General features: G+C 37.4%; 1 protein-coding gene across 2 annotated transcripts in view; it reads left to right on the forward strand.

The window, feature by feature from the left end:
* Nucleotides 1-23204, forward strand: part of LOC147233494 (prospero homeobox protein 1-like) — a 39967-nt gene that overhangs the window by 13451 nt on the left and 3312 nt on the right. For both annotated transcript variants that reach the window (XM_086148350.1, XM_086148349.1), the window contains exons 5-6: nucleotides 723-830; nucleotides 8440-8634. In XM_086148350.1, the coding sequence (XP_086004476.1) occupies nucleotides 723-830; nucleotides 8440-8634 (303 nt within the window). The remainder of the gene's footprint in view (nucleotides 1-722; nucleotides 831-8439; nucleotides 8635-23204) is intronic.

Raw genomic sequence — 23204 nt, forward strand, 5'->3', positions numbered from 1 at the left:
AAAAAAATCCACACTGGCTGTATCCCATCTGTTTTATTACTACTATTATAGTCAATGTTTTCAGCGCATTGTCAGCCTGACCAGCACTTTTAAAATCACTGACCATGGACAGGATCTACATGTTCTTTCCTCATCCATGCATTTTCTACATCTGCTTGTTCTGCTAAGATTGTGAGGTTGAAGAGAAAGAATATTGGTATTCTCAGTCACACTGAGATCCAGTACTATGTGCCATTAAAGAAAAAAATGTTTTGTGCTGTAACAAACAGAGCGACTTCTCTATGGAGTTTTTTATGTATTTATTTATTATTATCAATTATTGATAAATTGTACTTCACTTTTTTTACATTACATTACATCACATTGCATTTGGCAGACGCTTTTATCCAAAGCGACTTACAATAGAGGACATAGGGACTGCAAATACACTTGCAAATACACGATGCACATTTTATTATATATTTTGCAGTTTTTTTGTCAGTTCATTTTGTCAACAGCTTGCTATCAATCCAATTTCTAACTTGGGGTTCTCTCTGTACTTGCCTCACTTTGTCAACATTGAGAAACTAACAAATGAGTCGAGAAGTTTTTCAAAATTCAAATAAGTGGATTTATTGCACATTGAGGTACAAAAGGCATGTGTCACCAGTATGTGTTTATGCAACACATCATATGTATTATGTGTAGCTGCTTTTAGGCTCCTTAACAGATTTTCATCCTAGATTCAGGAGGGCTTGTCTCCAAACCACCTGAAGAAGGCCAAGCTGATGTTCTTCTACACCCGTTACCCTTCCTCTAATATGCTGAAAATGTTCTTCTCCGATGTCAAGGTAAGACCGCGGTACTTTTTTTTTTACTATCCTCCATTTCTTTGACCTCACCCTTTTGAGCCTTATCATTGTTCTAAGGTAATTCTATTTTCTGTTCTCATCTTTTCAAGTCACTTTTCTCTGTCCTTTAATTAGTACAACAGGTTTTTTCTTTTCCACTAGAATTCAATTTATTCATCTGAATTTGTGGGATATAAAGATTTGTTTTTGTCAAATTTTGATTGAAAGTTTTTTTTAATCAACAATCACAAACCCTTATTATTCATAGTTATCAATTAAAGACACATGCTCAAACCCCGATGCACACGCACATACAGTTACAACATTGGCAGAAAAGCAGTTCAGGCACTGTCACAACATTTATCTTTTTCCTTAATATTTAGCATTGACAAAATCCATCCCCTCAATTATCCTGCACTCAGTGTTGCAGAGGATGCTGGAGCCTATCCCAGCTGCCATCGGGCGAGAGGCGGGATACACCCTGGCTAGTCAATCGCAGGGCCACAATTTTAGACAAACAACCATTCACTCATTCATTCATTCATTCTGAGCAATTTTGCCAATTAACCAATTATTAATCCTGTTATTCCCCTTGCCGGATTCAAACCAGGGTTCTTTGTGTTGTGCGGCCAAAATGCGAACCACTGTGCCACCGTGCTGCCCATTGACAAGCGGCTTCTTCCCCTTTCGGCTTTTCCCTTCAGGGGTCGCCACAGCGAATCAACCTTCTCCATCTAACCCTATTCTCTGTATCCTCCTCTCTCACAACAACTACCTTCATATCCTCTCTCACTACTACCTTTCCACCTGGTCTCCTGAACACACAGTATACTCACCTTCCTTCTCTGCATCATGTCGACCAACTCTACCTTTTTCTGTCATAGTCCCGATATTCAAAGTCCCTAGTCTCAGTCCCAGACTCTTGCCTTTCCTCTTCTCTCTCTGCTTACAAACACACATTTCTCCTCACCTTCTTTGACCTACAATAGCCCAGTTTCCATTGGTACCCTGTAGGTCATCTGCATGGTGGTCGTTGTTAACCCGGGCTTCGACTGATCCGGTATTCCACCCATTCACAAAATATATAGGATTTTTTTTTTTTCTCAAACATTACTGGTTGAGCTCATCCTCATTCAGATGTTCCAACCCTCCATTTTGGTCTTGAATTTTCCAAAAGTTAAAAAAACAAAGACAATCAATCATTTCTAGGATTACTCTCTCATGTGTGCTGCATGATTTTTTTATCATAATTTCTGGCCGGTAGTCAATTAACATTGTGGAACAGAAAATTCAACAAAATGCAGCTTGGACTGAGTAAGAAGTACAGGAGCAAGGCAAAGTTAGAATGATTCTTTTGGTTATCACCCTTTCACTGACATCAGTATTGGCATTTCTGTTGGATTATATGTTAACTATACAGAACAATATTTTATATGAAAATGATATGATCAGTTAGTCAGATATATGTCCAAGCAGGGATATTGGAGTTGCTTGAGAGATCCAAAGTTGACTGAATGTAGGATGTGAAAACAAAGTAAGGAAATCTAATGCCGCAGATCCTTAATATTGATTTGAGTATAATTTGTGATTTAACATCACAATGATATCAAACTAAATCGCAACACCTTTCCATCATATAATTGTTAAGCTGCTGTCAAAATCAAAATGCATATCAAAAATGTCTCATTTAGATATACTAAAATGTATTGCTTAAGAATAAGCTCAAATTGGTCAGGCTCTATTCAAGTGACAGTTACTCTGTATAATTATTGAAATATTATCACAGGCGTTCAGTTTTGAGCGAGGGGTGGATCAACTGCTCTTTTAAACAGTTTTTTTCTTTGTCGGTTTTTGCTGTTCTGAGTTTGGCAACAGTTCATCGGTTGTCAGATTCTGATCTCATTTTGTCATCTTGCCAGCTATTACTGCCTGAGAATGTCACATTGTGCTTCTTGGTATTCCTCTGTTGCTCTACATGTATGTGAGATGATGTATATTGTTGAGGGACAGTATAGTGCAGATGGGCTCTCCAGTCTGTCGCATATTTGTTGCATAATTAGAGTTTCTGGCCTTAATCGGCCAGGGGAGGGAAGGGGGGTTACCCATTTTCTCTCACACACATACTGAAACACTAACAAACACACCCTCCCCCTACCTTAGCATCTATTTTCCTGCAAACACACACACATACACACACACACACAAGCACACGCACACGCACATTGGCATAAATGATAAGTGGAATTTTTAACTTAAATACAGCGACACACAATGCAATTAGCATTTACCATTAAGAAATATAAAATGAATAAGAAAAGGAAAATAATTTTTCCATGGCAGTGCAGTCAAAATGTTTAAAGGAAAAAAATTGATGGATACTAAGATGGGTGTTTCTTAGAAAAATAACTGTGGGTGTTAGGGAGGGGTGGACAAACAAATGAAAAAGGGTGTCAACAGTTTTGAAACAAAGGCTACAATTGTTTCGTGTTTATCCACTGCTACATGGTTTTCAAAGGAGCATAAGGCTCTTCGATGGATTCAGGACGCTGTATTCAAATGAGCAGTCCTAAGCGCACGTGCGCACACACACGAGCACACACACACACACACACACACACACACACACCAGCTGCCCTTTGGCTCATATCTGTGTTGACCACTTCCTCATGGCAGTGCCACATCCTCTTTTGCTGCCATGGCAACAAGGGTCGCTGGGACACCAGGTTGCTAAGCAAACACAAGGTTGCTAAGCCTACCTGCTCCCAGTGAGTCTGATTTGTTATCAACAATCTTGTTTATTACCTCAGTCTCAACACATGTAGTTATACTGTTAAAAACAAATTGCAAACTAATATGCTGCAAACTTATCTTCTAGTTAATTTAGTTATTCTTTAAAAACTGATTTTTACCAGTTTTATAGTTAACCATAAGTAAAAAACAGTTTGAGATTTAAACTTCCTTTGAACTAATAACGATAAGATTGTCAAATATGTGTCTGCTCTCCCCAATTTGAATGCCCAACACATGCAGAAAAATCTAAATTTTTCTTTTTGATATGTTATTGATATGTTAGACCTTCATTTGCACACTGACAAGTAGTTGGAAATGATACATTTACTGAGTGAATGAATGTATTTGCTGCCCAGATCCTGTCAGATTTTTAAATGCCAGCTTTTATTAAGATAAAAGATAGAGAAGAAATTCTTTACAAATGTACTCCTGCTAAATGTACTATGTATGAGTGTATATTAATTCAAAATGTGTATCTTTAATGAAAAAGAAAGGAATTTACGAGAAAAACATAGAATCTGATTGTGACAATTGTCCAGAATCGGATTACTCCTCTTGTTTAAAACTTTCTATTATCCGAGAATGTAATCTTAATTCTTGGGTTGCCAAATGAACAGTTGTTTTACAGTTGAAATTGAAAAAAAAAAACCACAAGTAATGCATTTATATAAAGACCCATTTTGTAAGTTTATATTTTTTTGGATTTATATTAGCCTATAATGTTAATCTCATCCTTAATCAATGAGTTTATCTCAAGAATAAAATTAAATTAATCCCACCCATCTCAACAAATATGGATTTAGATGAAGAAGAGGATACATTTGCAATTCTTTTGCCTTCCATTTCTTGTAGCACATGGATTGTATCATTTCCTGTCTAATCTATGACTGCAGTCAAAGTCACAAACAGTGAGAATTACAGGGGCCTTTACTGAAGCCTTGTTGACATACAAACACAAAGTATTTGGAACTTTAATTTTGTAGATGAGAGTATATGTGTCTTTATCATGTTTGACATTAATATATATATAGAGATATAGATATCTTATATATCTTTTAATATATATATATCTTCAATATACCACGTGAACATGACAGCATCAACCCATTTTCAAAGAAATTTCTTTTTTCTTATGCATAAAGTTTTCTTGACAGATTGTCATCAATGTTTTACTGAATTTGTAAAACATGGGCAGAAAAAAATGCAAATGCTTTAAATTATTGGTGTTTCTGCAAATATTAACAGTAGGTATTCTGGCGGGATTTTAAGTTTTTAGATTTTATTTATCTCCTTCAGAGTCTATGAGGTTTTAGAAGACAAATACTGTTTGTTTATCATTTGTGACATTTTTTACACAGACAGAAGTTAAATGCTGACATTGTCCATTTAATCACCAGTAAGCATATCACTTTTTGTTTTATTTATTTTTTCTGAAAAAAGGAAATTAGAAAAAGGCTTGTGTCCCCAAACCATAAGAAAAAAGACGTAAAACTCTCTTTATTGATAATTTTTATAATTATACACAGTAAAATTAATAGTCATGTGGCCCTTGTTTCTCACCATTGACGTAGAAAAATTTACCCTAAACAGGTAATGGCTAGAATACAAATTACACTATGGTCGATGATAGCAAGAGAAAGAACAATTAGTTTGGCTCACAATTTTATTTTCAATACATGAAAATTTCATACATTTCATACATTTCATACATTAACAATATGAAATTACATTTTCCTTTATCTCCTATCTCCTTCTCTCTTAATCATTCTTAAAGAAAATCATAATACTTCGCTATATTTTACTAATATTAATGCAAATAAAAACTTATTGTCAAATGTAGTTTTAATTGAGTCATAATCTCAGTTAATCCACTAAATTTATCTGTGGGAGGAACTTGGTTGATATTATTTAGCTTTAAAAAAAAGATAGCTAATCCGATTTGTGATGAGAGAGCCTGTTCTTTTCATAGGCTTTAAGTGTGTGTGTGTGTGTGTGTGTGTGTGTGTGTGTGTGTGTGTGTCAACAGAGAGCACCATTGCAGCCTGTCTGTGTATGCGTGTGTCCCGTTTCATTTGCATTCATTGCCCTCATCATTACCATATTTCCAAAATCCGGGTCAGTGTCTCTCTCTCTTTTTCTTTCTCTCACCATCTCTCTAACTGTGTTGTAATACCCATCCCTCAACCCTCCACCTCTCTCCTTCCCAGGGAACAATAAGTAGCATGTGTTAGTAGGATCAGGCAGATTCACTGTAAGGGAATTAGGGCCCTGAATGGATTCCCCTAATTGGACTTGAATGGACTTTGTCTCTGGGAAACTGGTTCTTAAAGATGAGCCTCTTATGCACAATGGCTGCCTTACACGTTGTGGGAAGTGGGTTGAGCTGACAACTGTTTAAGGCACAGATGAGCAAGTGTGCATGCATGCACATGCACCTGCGCACACGCAAACACACAAAATCTTAATTGCAACGTGCACGCTCTTGCCGTCTGACCAGACAATCATATATGTTAGCATGACACTCTGAGGTTGCTGCCGTCTCATCTTGAGAGAGTAAGTGAGAGTAATTAAGACCTCATTAAGACTGGAGGAGTTGGGACTAATTAGATAAGCGGTGCCATGCAGAGTGTCTTTCACTGCCTGTGTACACACACACACACACACAGACACACACACACACAGACACACACACACACACACACACACACACACACACACACACACAGAAAATGACACATACCAACAAGAGCCCAAAAGAAACTGCCTTGAGAGACTGGAATGACATCTCAATTCCACTGTCTCAGCAGGAATCAATTAGAATCCAGCCCGCCTCTAACTCCTCTTGTTAATTGAAGTAACACAGGCAATTTGGCAACATGGAGACATTAACAAGCAACAACTACTTTGCTAAGTTATTATTAACTTGAAGTACTTCATTAGTCAAGCTGATCAGCAGTTCAATTGAATATACAATTGAGGAAAATTGAATTAAAATTCCTTTTCCAAAAGAGGCATTTAAAGTTGCTTTGTTGCTTTAGAGTTGGCAATCTTTTAGGGAATATATCAGACACTCAAAAGACAAAAAAAATCTCATGCAGTGCAAAGCTTGGTGACTGATAATGTCGAGTAATTACTTGATTTTGTGAACTGTTTAGCCTTTACCAGATTTTATAGATAGCTAAAAATGTTCAAAATGCTTAATCTTGTTAATGTATTTATTAGTTTATTAATGGCAATACAATAATACAGTGGCAATACAGTTTTCAGTAAACCTAAGCTTTGTTTCTATGACGTTACTGCATCTGTTACTCTTCTAGATTCCACTGAAAAGCCCTCCTTTTTAATTTGAAGACTTTGCACATTTAAGATGCCCTTTATAAAAAAGACAAGTAAAAAAAAAAAATGCATCGCTATGACAAATGTGTTCAAAGTGAGCAAAATCTTAAAGGATATGTATTTCCACCTTTCCAAAATGCTCCCTCAGGGCTGAAAGCACCAGCCATCAAGAGACCCTGACACATTCTCTGACACTGTCCCTTTCCCCCTTTTCATCGCAAACAAAAAATGGCATTTCTCGAGCTCAGCATTCCCCCCTCCCCCCAACCTTAATTCTCTGCCTGTTTTTTGTCTCTCTTCTCTCTATTCCTTGGTTTGTGCTGATTGTGATGAGGTAGATGGCGCAGCAGTTAGATGGCAGGTCAGTTGGCATGTCAGCAAACAAATGTGATATTTCCAAATACTTTCAGACCCACCCTCATGTCTCAACAAAACATTGCATATAAATAAATGATAACTACAATGAGAACCACAAAATACCAATGTATACATTATGTAATGTGTGTGAACATATCTCGAGGTACATCTACAGGTGTGGTTTTTTTTTTCTTAGTCGATAAAGCCCAAGATTTATGTTGATCTTAATACACACGTTGGTTGCATGCCATAGCATGTCTATAATGTAATGACTGATCTATTTGTTTTCTGATGGGCAGATGACATTGTTTTTTTTGTGGGAGACAGTGTATTCATCTCTGAGAAATCATATATTCCTTTGTGGGTCAACTCCCCCCAACCCAAATTGTACACATACACACAGATACACGCACAAAGACACACACCCCTTCCCAATTATGATCCATTATGTCACTCCTTCTGACCACTCCTGGAAAAATATCTCTTTCCCTCTCCACCTCTCTTTACTACTTCAGTCCATTCATCTCTCACCCCCCATCTCTTCTGCTCATCCCTTGTTCCTGTGAGACGATGTCTTGTAACAATACCGAGCTTAATCTCTGTGTCAAAGCCGTTTTTCCCCTTCACTGCACACACACAAACACACGCACACTTTCACTGGGCTATCAGTGTTATTTTTTATTCCTCCATGGTTTGCTTCATATATGGGAGACCAAATGCAAAAGACCAAGTGCATATGCAAATAAGGAATGCATGTTACAACCATTTCACCTGTCTATCTACCCACATACCATATGTAGACAGACAGACAGACAGACAGACAGACAGACAGACAGACAGGCAGGCAGGCAGGCAGGCAGGCAGGCAGGCAGGCAGGCAGGCAGACAGACAGACAGACAGACAGACAGACAGACAGACAGACAGACAGACAGACAGACAGACAGACAGACAGACAGACAGACAGACAGATAATCCTCTTAAAATAGAGAATTTGTTCATTATCAATTCTCTTACAGTAATGAAGAATTTTATGTATACATATAATTATATGATTCTGTTGGTACATTGGGAACTATTTAAAAATCCCTCTCTAAGTAAAGATTTTGACTCATCTAAACTTTTTCAGTTCAATCGCTGCATCACCTCCCAGCTAATCAAGTGGTTCAGCAACTTCAGGGAGTTCTACTACATCCAAATGGAAAAGTTCGCCCGGCAGGCTATCAACGATGGAGTGACCACTGCTGAGGAGCTGACAGTTGGTCGTGACGCTGAACTCTTCAGGGCGCTGAACATGCACTACAACAAAGCCAATGATTTTGAGGTGAGCTCATTATAGGAGGGTTATGTCATGAAATAGGAACGATGATCACCTAACAAACAAATTGTAAATAAACAATTCAATTCTGTGATTGTTGATAACAATATTAAAAATAGTGGTGTGCAAAATCTTAAAGTAAAAACTCAGTGATCACAATATTCACAATCATCAATCTCAACAAAACCAGAACCAAGATTCAAGAATTTTGTATTTTGGCTTCTCTGACTTCTGAGAAAATTAATGTTTGGCAAAGGTGATTTCATTTTCCAAGCTTATCATCGCAACTTGATTTCTTTTAGTTTTTTTTTAGTTAAGTTTCTGAAAAAACTAAAAAATATCCTGTTGCCATGATAACATTCTTGACACTGAAAGGCTATCACCTGGATGACTAAGAACATTGCCTGACATTATTAATTGGTTCTATCAATGATGTATAAGCCATAATAAAGTAAAAGCGAACTATTCAACTGAGTTCAATCAGATTTTTTTTCAGATATACAGTAACTGATCAGTTGGTTCATTTATGTCAGGACTTAACATGCGGCCGTTTGGAATTCGAGTTTTAAGACAACATAAAATAGGATTCAGCACAACTTACAATTTTGCAAATGTCCTCTACCAAGTCAGCTGTTTAGAGCGCAACAGTCACCTCATGATTTTGCTGAGGTGTGGATGTCGCAGAATGTGTGCGTTTGCATGCGCGCGCGTGTGTGTGTGTGTGTGTGTGTGTGTGTGTGTGTGTGTGTGTGTGTGTGTGTGTGTGTGTGTGTGTGTGTGTGTGTGTGTGTGTGTGTGTGTGTGTGTGTGTGTGTGTGTGTGTGTGTGTGTGTGTGTCTGTTCGATGAGGCGAAAGAGGACGCCGCTGTAGGCGTGGGTGTCCTTGTCAAAGCGATTTGCAGAAGTCACATTCTCTTGCTCACTTTTCATCTCCCAATATTGGTCTAAGGGGACCTGAGGGCCCTTAAACTACTCAACATAACATCAGCAGCATTAGACGTCCATTAGCACACACCTCACTGCCTGACTCATATACGCACATTCTCACTTTTGCTTATGAATAGGAATAGCAAAATTTTGTTGTTAGTTTAACTTGTAAAATTTGTACATACTGTGGTTTCCTGTCATTTGAATAGTCATTACATCATAGGAATGCATCTCAAATGTTTCGCATACTTTGTATGAGTCAGGTAGGTTTTCACAGGTGCCTTAACGGAACAATACTCACACATGCAAATCATCACGGTGTGTTTTTATTTTGACTGCCCCAGTTTGGCTATTTTCGAGGATTGTATTCATGAGCATCTGATGTCAGGAATTTCAGAACTTCGTATTGCTCTTTGACAGAAATTTGGCCAGGTTCAAGATTTCGGTTGAAAACATACTAAGACTCCAGAAGTCTTTTTGCATCCAGCCAAGCGTCATTGAGCATCAGTCATTTTATTGAAATTTTAAATGCAATCGGCAACTATGTAGGGTCAGAATTTGAGGCAGGCAACGGAATATTCTGCGGTCTGTATTTCATTTTCAGTAGCAGAGGATGGTTAAAAAAAAAAAATCAGCATTATACTAACTAAAAACAATTGCTTCTCAGAAACAGGAGAGCCACACAAAATTGGAGCTTGATTTTGTTGCTTGTGAGCTGTACGGAATCACTAAGGGGTGAACACTACTGGTAGTTGGCAAGTTGTAGAGAAGTATGCAACACCTATGCAACACCTGATTCAGACATTCCTACTCAGCTATTTCTTATTGGCTATTGAAAACTAGCACTAAGTGAGCAATGTAGTGCGTCATAATTTCAAGTGAAACAGTTTGAAGTTAGTTTCTAAGTGTCAAATTAAAAATAAATCCATTAAAAAAATATTTTGTATCTTTTAATTAATTTAGTACCACATTTCATTCAGCTGGAGACATCAAATTATGTCTCCAAATCACTTGACCCAAGCCTCAGATCTGGAATACCTGATGATTACTGAAAGGGGATTAAAATGGACTCAATATTGGCATGGTTTTGGGGGATGATTATCCTGGAATGAGAGGAAACACTGCAGTTGTTAAAGATGGTGTGCAGAACTACTTCAAATTGTATGGCCAAACTAGCAGTCTCTAGCAGCCTCTCATCAGTCTGAGCACATTTGACAGTTTAGCCAAAAGCTGACCAAGTCAAATTCAAACATCGCACATCGGGTTTTCCGTCCAGTTAAAATTTTAATGATTTGGTCTGGGTCATAGTCACACCATAAATTGCCACCTTTAAAAGCCAATCTTTTCAAATTTTCCAAAATGAAACAAAGGTTTGTTAAACCAGCGTGCCTTGTAATTGTGGTTTTAAAATTTGAAACATATTTTGTCAATATTAAAAAAAACATAAACATTCGGAGCACTGAAAGATTTAAAACATCGTTATTTCATAGATGAAAGGCATCCGTGCCTCTTTGACTTTTTGAAGAACCACAGGGGAAGATTTCTTTTCGTCTGGTAACCAAGAACATCTTCACAACATTTCACAAGTATGGCAGTTGATTTACACAGTACTTAGAATTTGAAGGACGAGATTGTGCTAATGACTTGTCGTGACATTTCCAAGATATAGGAAAATGGAGTAAAAGATTTCTAATTTATTGCAATAGTTTTACAGTCAGGACAAGAAGCAAAATTGTTTGCCCTTAATAGGAAAATTGCAATGGTGATGGTGTGTTTGTAAAGGTTGGTGTATATTCTCTTCTGTTAGTCTGTCCTCTTTTCTGCTTGCCTCCTTTCATCCCCCCACAACCCCCTCCCCACTCCACCCTGCGGGAACATTACTGGCAAGGGACACTTTCGCTCTCTCTATCGACCCCCCCCCCCAAACTCAGAAGCATGAAACTGGAACCATGGCCGATTCAGCAAGTCTCTCATCATACACATCTTCTCCTTTTGCCAAATTTAGCATCATCAGAGTTCCACCTTGATTTGTCCCTCATCAGCTTCATCTATTCCTTCCATCCGTCCTCCTCTTCTTGCTCTTTTGTCACTCTCTCACCTTCCTCCACCTTTTCCTATTAAATCTGTCTGGTTGATATGTTTCCTCTATCATCTCATATCTGTCCTCCATCACTCTGTCTCCTCCCTATACCCTTCTTATTCCTCCTTGCCTTTCTGTTTGTGTCTTTATTTACTTCCCCCTATCTTGAACTCCTAATCCCTATTATAGTACTGCCATTAAAAGTTTTTTGTTCACTGTTTTATTCTTTCTTAATTGCCAGATTGAAATTTGCAATGCAGGGCTAAGTAGCTTGAATTTATTGTTAATATCTTCAAGACTAAACTAAAACTTTATTGATTTTTTTAACTGGTAAAATATAATCAGGTTTTGTTTTGATATGAAAATCTCATGACATTAGTAATTAGTACATATGCCCTCCATTTTAAATAGTCATTGTGGATTTCTGCTGTGAAAAGGTAGGTCTAATTTGTTGAGGGTATACTAAGTTGTCTTCCAAAGTTGGCGTAAACAGGCCTCAGTAATTAAACAGCTTCATTAATTACCTTCTCTACTCCTCCTCTCCAGCCACATTCTTTAAACTACTTTCTTGTTTACCTCTGTCGCTCCCTGTCTCTCAGCTCAGATCTCCTCTCTCCTCCTTCCCCACCCTCCCTTTTTTCTGAAACAATTTTGTCCTAATTACATCTCTGCCCACTTACTAATGAGGAGGGCAAAGACAGGAAGGCAGTTAAGGGGAAAATTGAGAAAGGGAAAGGAAACTGGGAATAGTCTCATCTTCAAAAAAAAAAAAGAAAAAGACAGAAATCGTCTTTGCCAGGACATTCAGGGAAAAGGTATCAGCTTCTTCATTCTGCCAAGAGGAAAGGAAACATTTCCTATTTTTTGAGAAGAGTCTGCCAGCAACATTGGGCACGGTATTCTTTACTCAAGTCTTTTTGTTAAAAGTTTCTGGTATGATATTGGAATGCAGGCAGCACACTCAACTCTCACAACCTTAAAAGAGCATACAAGTTTGTTTTAATACCAAAGAATAGCCTGTGTAGTCACAGGATAATCCATAGCATGTATATTAGGATTCATTAGTATTTTGAATATTGCAAAAGTTAAAAATATTTGACTTTTTCAGAACAATGGAAAATCTAGTTTGACCCATATTATCCAATGAGGCAGAAGTACCACATTGCTGTACTGTTTTTGTTCATTATGTTTTTTTTCTTTTAATTTAAATAACTTTGTTATTCTGTTTGTGAATTATCACAAGTTTTTAATCTAATAACTATTAAAATTGGTCATTTAGTAATGTTCCTTATCAGTACATTATGTGAGGGCATTGTTCCTCACCATCCACCAACAATGCATCCATATTCTACATACCCCAAAGGGTCTTCTCTTCAAAAATTTTAGAACATAGTTTAAAAAACAGTATTTATACGCTGTTATCTATTTTCTGAATGTCATTTATCAATGTCTATTAAAGGATTGAAGGTCCTACAACATCAACCAAGCCAACTCTTGACTGAATGAACAATAGTAGTTGACAGTGTGTGAGTTGTGAAGGTGTCTTATATGTAGATGTACTTGTGTGATTCCAAGAGGGACAAGGAGATGTTTTTATGAAGCTTTGTGGAGGACATTCTCATCTTTCCAGTTCAAGGATCCTTGCTGGCTCTGTCAGCACCAAATGACAGCGCAGCTGTGACACACACAAACACACACACACACACATATAGATCAGTGACGTGCGGTGAGGTTCATGGCTGGTGAGGCACTGACGTTATCACAGTCAGATTTACAAACATATGAACCCTACAGAGTAACTTATTCACCATTTTATTGGCAGCAGTTGACCTGTTTTGATTAATATATCATATCGGCATTCTTTACATATACAAACTGTAAAAAACGTTACTATCTCTTACCTTTACTCATAAATGACGTCCATGCGCCGCTCCTTCTGAAGCATCGATAACTTGCTTGTAGAAGTCTTCCGTTTCTTTCCTCAGTTTAAAGAGTCTCTCTGTCTCAGTGGAAATCACTGCCATTGAACACGGTCATCCTTGATCGGTCCTGTTCCGACTGTATGTTTTGAGTCTTTTCGGTGCCGAGAATGACCGCTCCGCCGATGCTGTCGTAGCCGGAACGGTGACCACCAGCCGGAACAACTTTGTCGCCTTAGGAACAGTTTGAACGATATCCCTCTGGCCCAAAAAGTTGAGAAACTGGCCAGGAGATTCACATTCATCCCTCACCGTTTGTGAGCTTTACAGCCCGATGAAATCGGCAAAAATAGCTGCATGGCTGCACTTGATTTGCTAACTGTAGCTTGCTATTGCTACTTCTATTATTCCGTAGCCGAGTAGTAAGAAGGACCCCTGGGATCAGCGGTGCCTCCTACCATGAGGCGCTGTCACTGCGTGCCTCACTTAATGTCTTGTCGCAGTCGTTTTATGATTACGAGAAACACGAGTAACACGTTACAGTTGTTGACGAAAAACATTCGACACATCAGCTAAACTATGGAAATTTAGTTCATATATTAAGAGTGTTTTTTAATAGGGACATCCACAGAAACGACAATACGGTCTCAGCTCATACCATGCCAACACAGCTAGCAGAATCATTGCGCAATCTCTTCATATTTGAACGGTAAATGTGAATTTTTTTTAGAAATTTTGAAAAAAAAAATTAAAATGGGGAAGCTACGTGGAAAATAACTTGATAGTACAAATCACTGAATAAATATAACCATTTAATTTATTTTTTTATTTTGCATTTTTTTCTTTCCATGATGATAGGTGAGGCCCGACCTCCTCTGCCTCTACTGACTGCACGTCACTGATACAGATACAGATACTCACTTGTGTAGATCAGAAAGAATAGAGATACCTTTTCTTGAAGGGTGGGTGCGGTCGCTACCAAAATTTGCCCTCTGACTTTGTATCATTCACACACACACACACACACACACACACACACACACACACACACACACACACACACACACACACACACACACACACACACACACACACCTGGAGGCCAAAGAGTGGTCACAAACTCACATTTCAGGGCTATCTGGTTTCATAAGCTGAAAGGCTAAACTTCTCATGTCTTTCTCCACCGTTTTAGGTTCTTTGTCAACCTTTTTCTCCTTATTCATTCATTCACTCATCTTATTTCCTCATTGAAAGGGGTCTCAATTGATTCAAAAAAGTAGGATTTATATCAGACACACACTCCCCTTTGTTGTATATCCTATTCTGATTCAAAAAATATTGCTGTCCAGCTAATAATCTTAATGTTTTTTCAATATTTCTGAAAATGTAGATTCCCTCGAGAAAAAAATACATCCCTTCATCCTTCATTCTTGTGATCCATTTTCCTCACTTGTCCTTTGTCTTCTTTTTTCCCCCAGCACTTATCTTTTACATGTAACCTACCCAGAAGACACACACACATACTGTACACCTGCCCTGCTTTCTTTCATCTCTCACCATACAGTATATGTCAGTTTTAAATAGTCTTCTCTTCGACTTTCGGACCTCTGTTACATTTTTTGAAGTGCAGTCACATCAAAATCTGAAATTTGCATTTCATTATTAGATCTGATAAAGTTGAACCTGCTGAATGCAATGCTATAATTTTGCAAAAAATACCTCAGAGGATTCCTTCAGAAACCAGAAACTATGCAGATGTTTTATCTCTGTAAATGTTAAAATAGTTATTATTATTATGTTACTGTTTTTTTTGTTTGTTTTTTTTCCCAAAATGGGGACATTTTAACCCTCTCAGGCTCAAATTAAGTTGGAGTTGCAGGAAAAATCTGATATTTGGCTGTCGCAAATCTGCAACATCTGCCTGGAGAAGGTTAAGAGTTGGTTGGAGAAATAACATGCATAGTGCATCACATTATAAACAACTATATTTAATACACAGCATAGCACCTTTGACAAAACAATGACAACAAATTAAAAGAAAAAAAGAAAAACAACTATTTCAACAACCAAAAATCTAAATGCATTTTCTCTTAGAATATAATCATCAGACTGTAATTCAAGCTTTCAAATTAATTCGGCGTACCAGAAAATTAAATATGTATTTCTTAAATGTATTTGAGAAAGTATTTGAGTAGAACTTCAATTGGGTTAAAATCATGTACAACTGCCCCAAATATTTTTCAGATGTACTTTTTATGATCCAGTCCAGTGTTACATTTAGTATAAAATTCCTTTTCTCTCATTATTTGGATATTTTTCGATTGAATTTCAGAATTTATCTGCAGAAATGGGAAAATGGGAGATCATACAATCTACATGAAAAAATGATCTACAGTGGTATATTTTAAGTTAATAATAACCTGATATCTTGTAACACCACCTTCTTGTATTTTCAGTATTTGTATATTTTTGTTTCAAGAGGGTTGAAATGGAAAAAAAGTTCAGAAAATTTATATTGATATAAAATTGATAATTAATTTCCCCAAAGTAAATTGAAACAAAACAATAGTAGTATAAATTAAGCTGTTGTAAATTTACTTTATACAGTGCATGCCTCCTGCCATAAAATATTTGGATTGTATTTTAGAAATATGTGGTGTGACAACTAACACTAGGTTGGTTTAAAAAGGCCTGATTAAATAAAAGAAAAAGGTGGCATTTAACGCAATGCAATTTGAAAGGGATCTGAAAAAGAATCATCACAAAGTCATAAATACCAGCTTAATGGGTGGGCAGGGAGTAAATGAACATTAATCTGGCAATGATAACACACTTTCAAATACAAATTAGTTGTAAAACGTAAGTTAAGTATGCTTGAGGATCTACTGGCTGCCTCTGCCTCCCTGGTGCGGTTGGATACAGACTGGGGTATGGTACAGACAATACCACCTGCCAGTTTCTGTCACTATAATTATAGCTATCTGCTTGCAGAATGTGTGTGCGTGTGTGCGCGTGTGTCTTGGTATTCCAGTTGGGAAGAAGAAGAAGGCATCATCTTTGTCACCAAGCCATGGTTGGAGTCACGAGGGGCTGGTGTATGTGTACCCGTGTTAAGGTCTTCCTGTGTGTGTGTGTGTGTGTGTGTGTGTGTGTGTGTTGAGTGAGTCCCTTCCCCTGCCCCAGCTGTCTCCTTAGCTTTGACAATAGGCTTGGTAACAAAGACGTGGCCTTCAGCCTCTGTCATGTGATACTAGTGGTCTGCAGCCTCTTAGTCAGATGACCCAGGCTATTGTCCTCCATGACTGACACACACACACACACACACACACACACACACACACACACACACACACACACACACACAACCAATGCAAGACAACACGCTGTGTATCAAAGAACACATAGCCGTGCACTGATACAAAGACACAAAAAAGAAGACACACACTGAGAGATAGTGGAAACACAGACGCAATCTCAGGACGCAGACCCTTCCTCAGAGTCACATGGAGTCTTAACAAAGACAAACTTTATTGCCATTGTCCTGGTAAAAGTGAGATCAGTGACTGATTGACAAATGAGTAGCAAAGAAGGAAACATATTGGTAATGCCCTAGAGGAACCTCCAGCCTCCACCTTACCTTGAAAGCAAAGCAAACACACACATGGACACACACTGTCCACATATGCACACAAACAGAAACACACACAAAAAAACACTTTAAGAAAAGAGTACAGTTTATGTCATAATTGATAAAAAAAATGAAAAATAAAAGTAACTTGCCAAACGAGCCACATGGTCAAGGTGTGGTAATGGAGCAAACAGGAAAAAAGGTGGAGGTAGGAAGAAAACAGACAATTGGAAAACTGAGACTGTAAGCCTGCAATGACAAATAAGTGCTATCAAACCAGTAAACCTTACTGTTGCAACGAGTTAAGTCACATATGTATGATATGGATTAAATAAAGACTAATCAGTTTGTTCTAAAGTTCCTGTAAATGAGAGACATGGCAAAAATGAGTTTTAACAATTCTAAAGATTTATTGTTATAGGGTTAATTGTACCATATAATAATACAATATTTATTGATATTACAAAAGCTGCTGTATTATGAGTCTTGTTGCATTACTGATCATTAGTTGGATGCTGGGTAATTTGCTTCACTAGCTGACTTTCAAAAGAAATCTCTAGATTGTTTTACAAGATCTAAGAAAATTGTTTTGAGGCAAATGGCGCTTTGAAAAGGATTCAAGTTAGTAAATTGTCACAAAAAAGAAATCCCCTGGATATGTACCATGGGTCACTGAGGAAATACTAATGATGGCATGATTTTGTGATTATTTTCCCAAACTCTGGATATCAGTTGCTGAAGTCATTGTCATTGTTTTTACTGACTTACTGTATTCACGTGTACATTTGGACCCTGGCTGAACTTCAAAGAACCTCCAGAACCCTGTTGTATGAATAGAAACATCATAATCATTGTCCGTACTCAGATTGCAGCGGGGCTGGAGCCAATCCAAGCTGTCACTGGGCAAGAGGTGGGGTTTAACACATACCAGCTGCCAGTCAAATCACAGGGCTGTATTGAGACAAACCACCATTCACTCTGTCATTCAGTCATATGAGCAATTTAGCAACTGCACTTGCACTGCTGCCTTCTTTTGGTTTTGGAAACTAGAGAATCTGAAGTTATTCTTCACAGACAAGGGTAGAATATGGAAACTCCACACAGATAGGCAGAGAAGCTAGAATCAAACCAGGGAAGTTCTTGCTGTGAGGCAGCAGCACTAACCACTGCCCCAACATACTGCCCAGGAACACCACATCCACTTCTAAAATATACCCCCCGAAGCACTTGCCAAAAACATTTGTCCATGTTACACCATGACATTGAGGAAATCATCCTGGAGAGTTTGACATACTGTATCCCGTAAAGGGGCACTGGAGACAGAGCAAGAGTGTGCGCCAGCAACAGATTAAAACAACAGCAGATTCTCAAGACACTTGCATGTAGAAAGAGGAGTGATCGGGTGTGTACAAGGAGCTTTATTTAGTTTGGAGGTTTCAAACAAAAAAAAAATGTTTCAGACACAACTTGAGGACTAGTGATTGATTAGATATACAATTAACGTTAACACAGTTGAAGAATTAACAAAATAAAATAATAATATAGATATCATTTGGTTAACATTTAAAATATTTTAGTACAGATTCTTAAAAACTCTTGGAGGTTCATCCATGGTTTCTTAAATGTTTGTTTCAATGTTTGTTTCACCTGAGCATACACAGATAAATGTACATAAGTAAAACCCATCTTTAGTTTTTATCATCCTAATCTTTCGTGAAAAAAATAATAAAAGGAAAGTATTGCAGAGGCATTTTGCCATTGCCGACATTAGAGAAGCAAGAACAATGGAAGTAAGTCACCTCATCACTGCTATGAATAGGAAGTGTTTTTAGGTTCCATTCATACCAAATGCTGTACTGCAGTTAAATCTTTAAATCGATGACTGTTGTTGGGGTGTTTTGACAGGCCCAATTTTACTGTGTAAGGAGGTTGATGAGATAGCACTTTCTATAAATACACAGTACAAGTTAAAGTGGTTCTTGTATTCACATTAACTGGAACAATCTTAAAACTGCTTAAAATTCACTACATTTTACATTGCGAAATGGGAATAGGTGAAAATCATTGATAGTCAATGGAAAAGAACAACAGAATATGAAAAAGTCAGGCACATAGGCAAAAGGAAATATTTAGAAAGACAGCATTGTATTTTCATCATTTGATTCTGTCTATTTAGCTCATAACTGAGATTTTTTTGAGAGAAGATGACATAGCAAAATTTTTATTTTGATTTTTAAATAACAAGATTCAAAGACAAAGTTGAAAAGCTGATTTCAACATCCAGCTGTTAATATGACTCAATATAACTTGATTTATGTGTTGAGTTAACAGTAATGAAGGCAGCCAACAAATATAAACATAACAGAACACTGTTTGTACTGGTTATACTACTCATCCTTCAAATAAAACATGATTTTCGTGCAATACAGTCCGCAGTTTTAGAATATACTAAATCAGCCAAGCAGGAATTCACTGCTAGTCTTGTTTTTTATTTTGGTTTTTGTTTTGTTTTTTGATTTCCCAACAACAGTTACTGCTCATGGAAGAAAAAAAATGTTTTCTGTATTAAAGGATTATCACTAGCACTCGCATTATCATTAGCACTAACCTTAACCCCAAGGAGGCACTTTCAGAGAACATAACTTAAAACACTGATGATCAAGCTCTTTAATATGCACAGTTTTGTATACTGTGATCTGCTTCATTAAAAACTGTTAACATTTTTGGAATCTCAAACTTGGTGATTAATGACTTTTTTAAGGTTTTTTTTTGTGTGTTTGTTTTTCTTCCGACTGAACAATTCAGCTCATGAACTGCAGATCAAACCTTTTTAATATTGGCACTTAATGTTTTAAGAACAAAATGACAGAATCTACAGTGTCTCGGCTGAATTTTGAGGACTTTTTTTTTTTTTCCTAATTAATCTGGTAAAGATGTTAAAATTCATTGCACCTAAGTGGATTCCAATAAGAGGTGCAGTGACAAGGAAAGGATGAGAAGGAGTGAAAGGAAACAGGCGAAGAAGGCCGGCTCTATGAGCCTCTTTGTTGAGGAGCAATTTAGAAAATTTACAGGCTCTCGTCTGTGCTTACATCTCTGTGTGTGTTTGTGTGTGCGCGTGTTGTTGCATGTATGTGTGTGTGAAAAGAGAGTAATTGAGCTTGCCTTTATCCAATATTTACCCACCAAACCGGAGCAATCATGCGAATTATGTTTACTGGGAACGAAGTGTCTTTCTTCCTCTTTATCTTTCTTTCCCTTTCCCATTTTCCCCGTTCCTTGCTCGCTCTCCCTCTCCTGGCAACTAGACATATCAAGATCCGAGCCAGGAGTAAATCACACACTCACACATGCACACAGGGGATACAAGCCCATAGCCCATCTGTATTGATGATGGCCTAATTTAGATCTCTTTATTGGACTGATTTATGATGGCCAGACAAATTTGGGCATCTGGAACCAAGTGTGTATCTGTGTATTTGTCCAGTAGAGCTGGCAGACTCACAGTATTCTACCTACTTTATTTCAGTCTTCCTGCTTGTATTTTCTTTCCCCTCTTTGAATCAGCAGTGTGCTTCGCACCCTGTGTTCTCGTTTCACCACTTTGGCTCCTGTAATAATGATGCATGTTGAACTGAAACATTAAAAAAAAAAAATTTTAAAAAATAGTCATGCCAAATCAGACAATGCCACGATAGCAGGCTACACAAACTGATGAGGAGTAATGTTATAACATTATATAGGTTCTCTATTAATGTGCCTTACAAGGGTTTTAGAAAAGGATTTAATTAGAACACATATTCACAGTTGTAGGGATATTAAAAAGACAAATTAAACTTATTTTATCAACAACTTAAGATGAAATGATGTAATCAAAAGGGGCAATAGTGTCTCAGAGGTACATTCATCTTCAAGATCAAACTCCTCTTTTTCCTGCTCCCCCTCAGGGTAGTTCCACGGACACTATTTATAACAGCAGCTTGACTTTGACGTTCTGTACTTGCTTCCAACTTGAATACAAGTGTGTTAAATATATGTATTGTTGTCTTTTAGAAAGAGCAGAACTGTTTTTTTAGAGCCTCCCTAAAAATCTAATTCTTGAGCAGAATTGACCAGAAGTGATCAATCATACTGGTAATAACCATGTATGCTTGCTGATTCAGTAGAGTCACACATCTACCCCTGTTTTGGCAATATTATACTTCTAGTCTGCAGTTAGTTGAAATTACTTAAATTCTGTAAACTTCTCTGATTGACCACTTTTTGTTGCATTGTTGGACTATAGGAAAATAATATCACCACCATGTGCACCTGTGGCAGTAGGAAGGTAATATGGTGAAGTTAAGATGGGCCCTATTAGGACTTGAGGAATAATGCTCTTGATTAGTATGCAAACACTGCCTGGCTGGATTTCAATTTATAGGCAAGATTTCACCCTGTTAGTAATTTTTATCCTAGATAAATTTCAAGAACTGCTGTTCTGAAGATATTTTCTATTGACGAGGGCTTATTAAAACCACCTGCATAGGCAGTAAATGGCTTCTTATTTGCATGATATTGCCTAGCTTCACCTGCATGCAAATACATAAGCATGTTGTAATGCATTGTAATCATCACGTCCTAACGAATTGGATATGTAGTGAAAGGTATAACAATAACTGGGGCAGAGAGCCAAAACTTTTCATAAAGCTGGATTTTCTGGTTCATTTGTGTAATTGTACGCCTGAAAAGTTTTATCAAGTGAGTAAGAGTGTGTGTCTGTACAAGGCAGCAAAACTGTATAATAGCAAGAAAGTGATAGTGGGACTCATTGAAATAACTCTCATCTCAAGGGGGGTGCTTAAAGGAGAGAGAGGGTAGGTTCAGGTAGACAGAGTGTATGAGTGTCCAGGGAATAATTTAGGGTGTGTGTGTGTGTGTGTGTGAATGGGGGGGTGATTCATTCATTCTTGTAGCGGTTGACCTTTGCATATCCTGCCACGCGTGACAGGGCAACACCCTGATTGCTACGGTCACCATCAGTGGGCGTGAGTTTGTGGAAATTTATAGGAGGAAGCACCTTGCCTGGAAGAGTCAGCTCTGTATGTTTATAATGTGTTTCAAGCACCAACATGCAAAAGATGTCATCAGCTGTTATCAGTGGGTTTTGGGAGCCCCGCCACCAAACATGCACAACTGGAAAGGGTTTTGAGAAATGGAGAAGAACCCTAAGTGAGTGGAAATACGTGCACGTGTAAAGTACAACCACATATAATCTGATTCATCATCCTTCCAATTATACTTCAAACATTAAAAACTAATAGCTTTCCTGTTCTTCTTTCTTTGCATTCTGTCTTTGATTTTTGAGATGAGGTTAGCTCTAAAATCTGTAAGATGTTTGAAAGGAATATTTCCCTTTCAAGGACATGACTCACTGGGGTCCTTCATTAGTAGTAAGAAAAAAAGAGGGAAAAAAAACATGAAGTTGATTTATTGAATGAAATATAGAGGAGAAAAACATCTTGCTTTTCTCCAGATTCTCATTGTTGAATGTTTAATCATCACAAATTTATAATGTGTTTATTTTGTTTCACACAAAGATGGATTGAAATTCACAAATAAAGGTGGATATTTTTTTTTTGCATTCATAGAAATTCAGAATCTCGGAGGAATAATACTCATCCTGACCTCCACTGCAGTTTCTTTCATTTTCTAATCTATGTCAATTTTATCCATCACTGTTTCACCTATATATGTTGTTTTGAGTGTATGTTCTTTTATCCTCTGTTATATATTAGAAAGTGTCCTTGGGTTTTAAGAAATGTGCTTGTAAATAAAATGTATTATTATTATTATTAATATTATTGTACTGTATTACCAAAATCTTTAGCAACACATAAAGAAAGGAGAAGAATGAAGCCCTGGGGTCACAAGATTAGATGTTTTAAGATGCATCTGATGTCTAGCTGTTAAATATGTGAAATAAGATAAGATTTTAGCACATTCGTATATTCAAGAAGTATTTTAGAGGTTTATGTAATTT

This window comes from Fistularia commersonii, chromosome 6 (assembly GCF_037954325.1).
Source record: "Fistularia commersonii isolate RoL2024-O1a breed Wild chromosome 6, RoL_Fcom_v1.0, whole genome shotgun sequence".
Taxonomy (NCBI): domain Eukaryota; kingdom Metazoa; phylum Chordata; class Actinopteri; order Syngnathiformes; family Fistulariidae; genus Fistularia; species Fistularia commersonii.